Source organism: Nanorana parkeri, unplaced genomic scaffold (genome assembly GCF_000935625.1).
Source record: "Nanorana parkeri isolate BGI_ZX_2015 unplaced genomic scaffold, ASM93562v1 scaffold1316, whole genome shotgun sequence".
In the NCBI taxonomy this organism is placed as follows: domain Eukaryota; kingdom Metazoa; phylum Chordata; class Amphibia; order Anura; family Dicroglossidae; genus Nanorana; species Nanorana parkeri.
The window spans coordinates 97,495-104,815 of NW_017307584.1; the positions used below are offsets into that span (position 1 = coordinate 97,495).

At 50.7% G+C, this 7,321-nt stretch overlaps 1 protein-coding gene across 1 annotated transcript in view; it reads right to left on the reverse strand.

The window, feature by feature from the left end:
• Positions 1-3,159: 3,159 nt before the first annotated feature.
• Positions 3,160-7,321, reverse strand: part of DDX5 (DEAD-box helicase 5) — an 8,958-nt gene continuing 4,796 nt past the window's right edge. The window contains exons 7-13 of the mRNA XM_018569279.1: positions 7,086-7,246; positions 6,838-7,010; positions 6,594-6,704; positions 6,432-6,493; positions 5,818-5,877; positions 4,530-4,751; positions 3,160-3,852 (exon numbers count right to left, since the gene is read on the reverse strand). Of these exons, the coding sequence (XP_018424781.1) occupies positions 3,476-3,852; positions 4,530-4,751; positions 5,818-5,877; positions 6,432-6,493; positions 6,594-6,704; positions 6,838-7,010; positions 7,086-7,246 (1,166 nt within the window). The 3' untranslated portion in view covers positions 3,160-3,475. The remainder of the gene's footprint in view (positions 3,853-4,529; positions 4,752-5,817; positions 5,878-6,431; positions 6,494-6,593; positions 6,705-6,837; positions 7,011-7,085; positions 7,247-7,321) is intronic.

Consider the following 7,321-nt stretch of genomic DNA (forward strand, 5'->3'; position numbering starts at 1 on the left):
AAAGGTGGGGGCCCGCTGCACCAGACCTTCACCCAGACAAAAGGTGGGGGCCCGCTGCACCTGACCTTCACCCAGACAAAGGTGGGGGCCCGCTGCACCAGACCTTCACCCAGACAAAGGCAGGGGCCCGCTGCACCAGACCTTCACCCAGACAAAAGGTGGGGGCCCGCTGCTCCAGACACAAAAGGTGCAGACTGTCACTAGAGGGGGAGGGGGGGTTCTATTGCTCCAGACATTAGGCATTGTCTTCAGTCCTGGTAGCTGGAGGGAGCAGCCATACAAAGTAAAGCTGACTTGGGAACAGAAGCAAACACCACTCTGCACTTATGTAACGTCAGGGGTACCTACCATAGTAATCCTGCGCCATCACATTGTACACATACGCGTGTAACGGACTGTCACTCACCAACACCGATCAGACCTGGCGACTGACGGCTTAGGCCAATGCGCCATCGCCCCTGTGGAAGTTAGCCGGGAGCCTCGCTCCATGGACTGGACTACTGGTATAGGTAGACTTTAAACCCAGGGTTAGGCAACCTCAGCACTCCAGCTGTGGTGAAACTACAAATCCCAGCATGCCTTGTCAAGTCATTGCTTCTTGGGACTAGTAGCTCCAGAAAAGCGGGTGTGCCAAGGTTGCCTACCCCCGACTGGCTGAAATACTCCCACAACCCTGCAAAGACCCCAACACTGCTCCCCTGCAATATCAAAGCCGCCAACATCTGGGCACCTGGTTCTAGTTCTGGTCCACCAGTGGCTGGTAGGAGGAACCACAGAACCCGAACAAACAATCCTCAGATACTGTTAAGACTCTCCGGCATCAGGAAGTTCCATGCCTGCCGCCATCTTCGGACACTTCCTCTAAGCTGGAGGCATTACTATTGCATTGTTTGGGGTCATTTCACCTCAATGTCTGATCACTTGTGTACAGGAGGTCATGACCTCCTCCTGGTGTCTGCCCTAGAAGGAGCATGACAGGACTAACGAGTAACATTTAGAACTCGTGAACCTGCATGACAGCGCTACAAATCCCATCACCACCACTTCCGTCACCTTTCACCCGAGCAATGCCCAAGCTGCCCCCTCATTTTAAAAGGAGAACTACGATGTCAGGGCTTACCCCCATAGTTCTCCTTGGGGTAACGGGAGGACACAAACTAGCGTCCTCCCGTCACCCTAACCTCAGTATATAGGGAGCTACAGCTCGCGGTATTCTGAGACGCCGCAGCGGATCCCCACATCGATGTCGAGATCCGCCCAGCTGCGTGAGTGACAGCTGGCTCCTCCTATCTAGAGGCAGCTGTACCCGCCCCCTCCCCCGTCCGTTCCGCCAGTCAGCGCTGGAGGATCGGAGCGGGGAGGGGGGAATCCAGCCCCTCCCCCTGTCACGGCAGAGAGCAGTGACAGGATCGAGAGGTGAGCGAACGCCGGTATGTGTTCTCTCACCTCCCGATCTACTGAGCCGACCTGTGACAGTCTCATTGTCACAGGTCGGCTAGAACTATGAGGTGAGTGACAAGCCCCTCCCCCTCCTCATAGTTCTCCTTTGTTCCATTACACTGCCACCGGTATCCATTTAGCCTTCAAATAGAATTGTGACCCGAGCTTCCTGCCCGCTATACTCAGAATAGCCCAATACCTCTACCCCTCTTATCATACAGATAACGGGACTCTGCGATCACATCGGACCCAGTAGACAACCGGCCTATATTTGCACAATTACAGGTCCGGGACCTTTCTATAAAAATAAGTGATTTCAGAACCACCTACACATCTGTTCCATCATTTAAGCTCTTGGAGGTTGGCCACGCGCCTGCCGATCATTGCGGGAAATCCCGCTATCGTACAATTCATCGGCAGGTGTGTGGAAGGCGTGCGAGCGCGTCTACTGTACGGTCGCACGTCTCGTCTTACGAGCACGTTGGAAACTCTTACGATTTTCTGCGGGTTTGTGGCGTTCTGGTAAGACAAATTCCGCACGTGCCGTCCTGCGTAAGCGCACACTGTCCGCGCAGCATTGGTCATCGGAAGCCCCGCCCCTCAGCAGGGAGGGATTGCGATGATCGCCAGTACGATCTGCCTGTCCAAGGGCAGATTGTACCTTACAACCATCCCAGGATGAAAGTCGTGCGATGGTTGGAAGGTGTATGGGCAGCGGGTTAGTTTTGAAGCTTGGTACCCGAGCGGCATTGCTGACCTTTTATGTGTTGCTGCAATTCAACTGTTGGGTCCAAAACATAACCGGGAACCCATGAGCCGAGAGCACGGACATCAGTGTAACATGCTAGTACCCAGCCCAGCAGTACCACATTGGAGATAGTTGGCTCCGGATATATATCCTGAATGTAGGAGGAGCCGAGACACGCGCAGCCTCTGTAGGTCACCATCAGCTCAGGAACATGTGACATTAGTATTGCAGCAAATTGTACAGCCGGAGTACTTGTAGCTTTGGATGTAGTTAGTACCATTGTGTGCGTATCATCCAATCCCCCCCAAACCAGTGTGCGTATCATCCATCCCCCCAAACCAGTGTGCGTATCATCCATCCCCCCAAACCAGTGTGCGTATCATCCATCCCCCCAAACCAGTGTGCGTATCATCCATCCCCCCAAACCAGTGTGCGTATCATCCATCCCCCCAAACCAGTGTGCGTATCATCCATCCCCCCAAACCAGTGTGCGTATCATCCATCCCCCCAAACCAGTGTGCGTATCATCCATCCCCCCAAACCAGTGTGCGTATCATCCATCCCCCCAAACCAGTGTGCGTATCATCCATCCCCCCAAACCAGTGTGCGTATCATCCATCCCCCCAAACCAGTGTGCGTATCATCCATCCCCCCAAACCAGTGTGCGTATCATCCATCCCCCCAAACCAGTGTGCGTATCATCCATCCCCCCAAACCAGTGTGCGTATCATCCATCCCCCCAAACCAGTGTGCGTATCATCCATCCCCCCAAACCAGTGTGCGTATCATCCATCCCCCCAAACCAGTGTGCGTATCATCCATCCCCCCAAACCAGTGTGCGTATCATCCATCCCCCCAAACCAGTGTGCGTATCATCCATCCCCCCAAACCAGTGTGCGTATCATCCAATCCCCCCCAAACCAGTGTGCGTATCATCCAATCCCCCCCACAAAGGAAGACAAAGTGAGAGATTCGAGTTAAATGATCTTTATTGAAGGTCATGCACTGCCCCCATTACAGTACTGGAAAATCACTGTACAATAGACTTTGAAACACTGGCTGCATTTTCTAGTACAAAAAAAAAAAAAAACTAAAAACATCTTCCGGAATGTCGAGAAAAAACAGTCAACTTAAATAGTGAAAAAGTGCCCTACAGTCGCTGGCGTGCAGCGGACATTAACTCTCTCCTGTAGAGACTTAAATAGCTATCCTGTTCCTTGAAAACACAATATAAAGAGCAAATATGGGAAAAAATAAAATTAAAGACACTAAACTGTGCGTTGTTTTTTATTGTGTGTAGGCCGCTGGCATAGGATAACCTATGAGGGCAGGAGCTGTTGTGGCGGCTGCGGCGACTGGGTATGTGTATGCCTGTTGTGTCATCCCGTTCTGCAAGGCTGCGGCGGCGTACTGCTGTCCGGCATTGTAGTTCTGGTAGGAGCCGTTCTGCTGTGGCCCTCCCCGGTAGCCTCCTTGGTTGGCCTGGACACCGTAGCCGTAGGAGTTGCCGTTGCCGTACTGCTGAGCCCCAAAGCCATTCTGGGGCTTGTTTCCAAAGTCTCTCTTAGCACCAAACCCTCTGTTTTCCCGGTCCCACCCGCCCCGCTTGCCTGAAGAGAACCTGTCACGACGGTCGTTCATTCCTCCGCGGCCTCTGAAACGCCCTGTGAGCAAGATACAGGTTTTACAGTCACATGTGAAACAAATGCAGAGCGGTCAACTGCAAGCCAGAGACCAGGGAAGAGTTTCACTTGCAGTCATACCATTGACTTCCTACTTCTAAAAGCTGCACAGAGCCACCATCTTTATTCTGTACAGAGACTTATCCTGAGCACCTTTCATCAGTCTGTCCTCAATCCCCATCCAGCTGTCACATGAATCTATGTGGTAGCACAGAGGTGGGCCCTATTCTGTGCCGGCATGCGTACCTGGGTTTTTACTTCTCATCTCCATTGCATCATTTTAGCACGCAATGCACAGTCACCTGTTATATAAATGAGGAGCTGGTCACATGATCAGCAGCAGCCAGTGATCAGGATGCCCTTTAAATACCAGCGTCAAGTCATGCAGGAAGCTGGCAACACCCAACACTGGGCATTCTGGCCTAACCCATCTGCCCTCTGGTGGTGAAGACTCAGCACTACAATACATCAAGCTGGTACTGAATCCTAAAGATCCATAGAGATCAAATAAGTGAATCCTGACGCATTTCATTCCCTTCTGTACAAACCTGCAATTACACTGACCCAAATAGTGTACAATGCCAAGGCTTTAAATAGCAGGTCACCATCACAAGACTTTCCATATTGGCTATAGCATTACAAAGCGAGCTTCATCTTACCTCCTCTGTCCTCCACCATCTGGAGAAGTTTGGGGTTGATTGTCTGGTTGGCTTCCCTCAGCACGGAGATCAAGTCATTGACCTGTTTGGCATTGTTGGGTGTGAAGAACGTGTAGGCCGTGCCGGTTTTGGTGCTACGGGCGGTTCGGCCAATGCGGTGGATGTAATCCTCGGAGGAGTTTGGATAGTCGTAGTTTATGACAAATTTGACATCTTCCACATCTGTAAAGTGTTGTAGCGTGGCAAACAGTAGAGGCAAGCAAGATTTGCACACCACCACAACCAGACCAGAAACACAAGTTAGACAGGGAGCCCAATCATGAGGCAAGGCCTGAAAGAAGAGGAGTTAGAAGCACCACAGATAACAGTAGTTTACAACCAGTCTGCACCCAAACAGCTTACCGGGACGCAGTCCCCACCGTCTCCCTACTCTATGACATCTTAGCTTCTCCGCAGTAAGGCTCCAGCCTCCTCATGTGCACCAGTCGAGGACCGTCTTGAGAATTGCCTGCGGTCCTCACACACTCATTAGAAGCTCACACTGGCGACCCACTGCATTTTTTTTTTGTCTTGCCAAGACCCTTTACAACCACCGTCTCCCCATCTCTAAGCACGGGGAACTCACCGGTTGTCGGCAGGCTATTACATGAAACATGGTCTTTGTCTAGGCAAGAGGTTCCAAGAAGCCAACGTGTCCCCCTCGGGCTGGTCTCGACATGACGACTTCGGTACAGGTGAGGGAGGATCGTGAAAGATATTTTGCAGAGGCGAGGAGTGCTGCTCTGCCTGCCCACTCTAATAGTCATGTGCCAGTACTCACCCACCAATCATTCACTACAAAAGGCTTAAGAAATAGCCACTCTCCCGAGACAGGTCCTCACTGAAACTCTCCTCATGTGCATTAGAGTAACAGTGTTGTACAGTGAGCAGCATGCAAAGTACGGGAGCACCGTGGCAAGGGCTGAATAGGCACTTCTCGTTTGAGAGTGGAGTCAAATCAAGTCTTTGCCTTTTGAAGACTACTGGCACACGAAACTCAGCTTTCCACCTCTCTACCCGACTGGCAGACCAGCCGATTTTTCCACTAGTCCTCCGTCCCCCTCGAGTCCTCCAAATGTCATGCCTAGGCCAGGCCTCAAAGACCGCACCTTTGTGAAAAAAAAACTAAGAAAATTGCAGAGGTTAAAGAAAGCAACAAACTTTCTTTAAAATAAAAAAAACAAAAAGATAAAACACACGTTGATGGATACTGCGAAACGCAGACACCTCGTGTGACATTCGTACTGACCTAGACCACGGGACGCCACATCTGTGGCAATGAGGATTGGTGACTTGCCATGCTTGAACTCTGAAAATCAAAGGGTGATTGTTAGTATCTGCCACACGATAGGCTCATCCAATGACCTCAAACACGTGTCATCTGCTCCCTTCTGACCTCAAAGCTTTGCACGTCTGACACCAAGCTGGGAGAAAAATGTCCTACGAGCCAATAACTTCCCATGTACAAGGTGGGAAAGGTGAAGTGGCCGAGAGCAATCCATCAGTAGGCAGGCTTGCCACCATGTGCTTATGTAGTCCGGTAGACGCCCATTATATACGGGGGCACAGATGTACAATATGATTATTTTGCCTTTACATAAGGGTTAAGGTTCATTCCAGCAAGCCAAGCTTCCACAAGGCCCCTGGAGATGAAGGCAAGAGGTGCACTGCACAGGTACAGGGAATGTCTGGGGCACTGAGCCCACATTGCTAGGTATAGCCAGTATTTACACCTAGTAGGCCTGGAGGAATACACATTTACATTATCCTAATGAGCTATGTGCCAAAATATGTGGCTCGTGCCTCAAATCTAACAGGGCTGAGTAATAGGAAAAAGACAAACCTGCCTATGAGCATACATACCATTTAACACCCAGTCTCTCTCCTGCTGGCTTTTGTCACCATGAATCCCCATTGCGGGCCACCTGCAATAAGACAAAATGACAGTCAGACCTTCTGCACAACCCCAATCACCATTCTACAAGCCAATAGCAATTCCACCTTATATACATGAACTGCACTCACCCATCTCTGCGTAATTTCCGCGTGAGGTCATCACAGCGCCTCTTTGTCTCCACAAACACAATGGTCTTGTTTTCCTTCTCGCTCATGATCTCCTCCATCAGACGGACAAGCCTGCAGATTGCAATATAAAATGAGCATGACTCGGACACCAGACCACGCATGGGGTACCAGCCCCCCCCCACCCATGTGAAACTACAGTATAGACTTATACAGCAAATGTGATAGATTGATACGTGGTACATACTTGTCATCCTTTTCTCCATCATTGCAAACATCGACTATCTGCAGGATGTTGTGGTTGGCACTCAGCTCCAGGGCACCGATGTTAATGTGTACATAGTCTTTCAGGAAATCTTCTGCAAGCTGTCGGACTTCTTTAGGCCAGGTAGCGCTCCACATCAGGGTCTGTCTGTCAGGCTGAAGGAGAAGTCATTGATTAGGGAACAGCCAACCATGTGACAACCATCACAGTGACAGAGGTTCAATACTCACCCTGATCTGATCCACAATCTTCCTGATCTGGGGCTCAAAACCCATATCAAGCATTCTGTCTGCTTCATCAAGTACCAAGTATGTGCATCTGTCCAGGTTGGTCTTTCCAGCTTCCAGGAAGTCAATAAGTCGCCCAGGTGTGGCAATGCAAATTTCAACACCTATTAGAGAGCAAATGGTTAGTACTATATGGCAACAAGGTGTTCAGTGAGCCCCCCCCCCCGCCCCCCCAATCA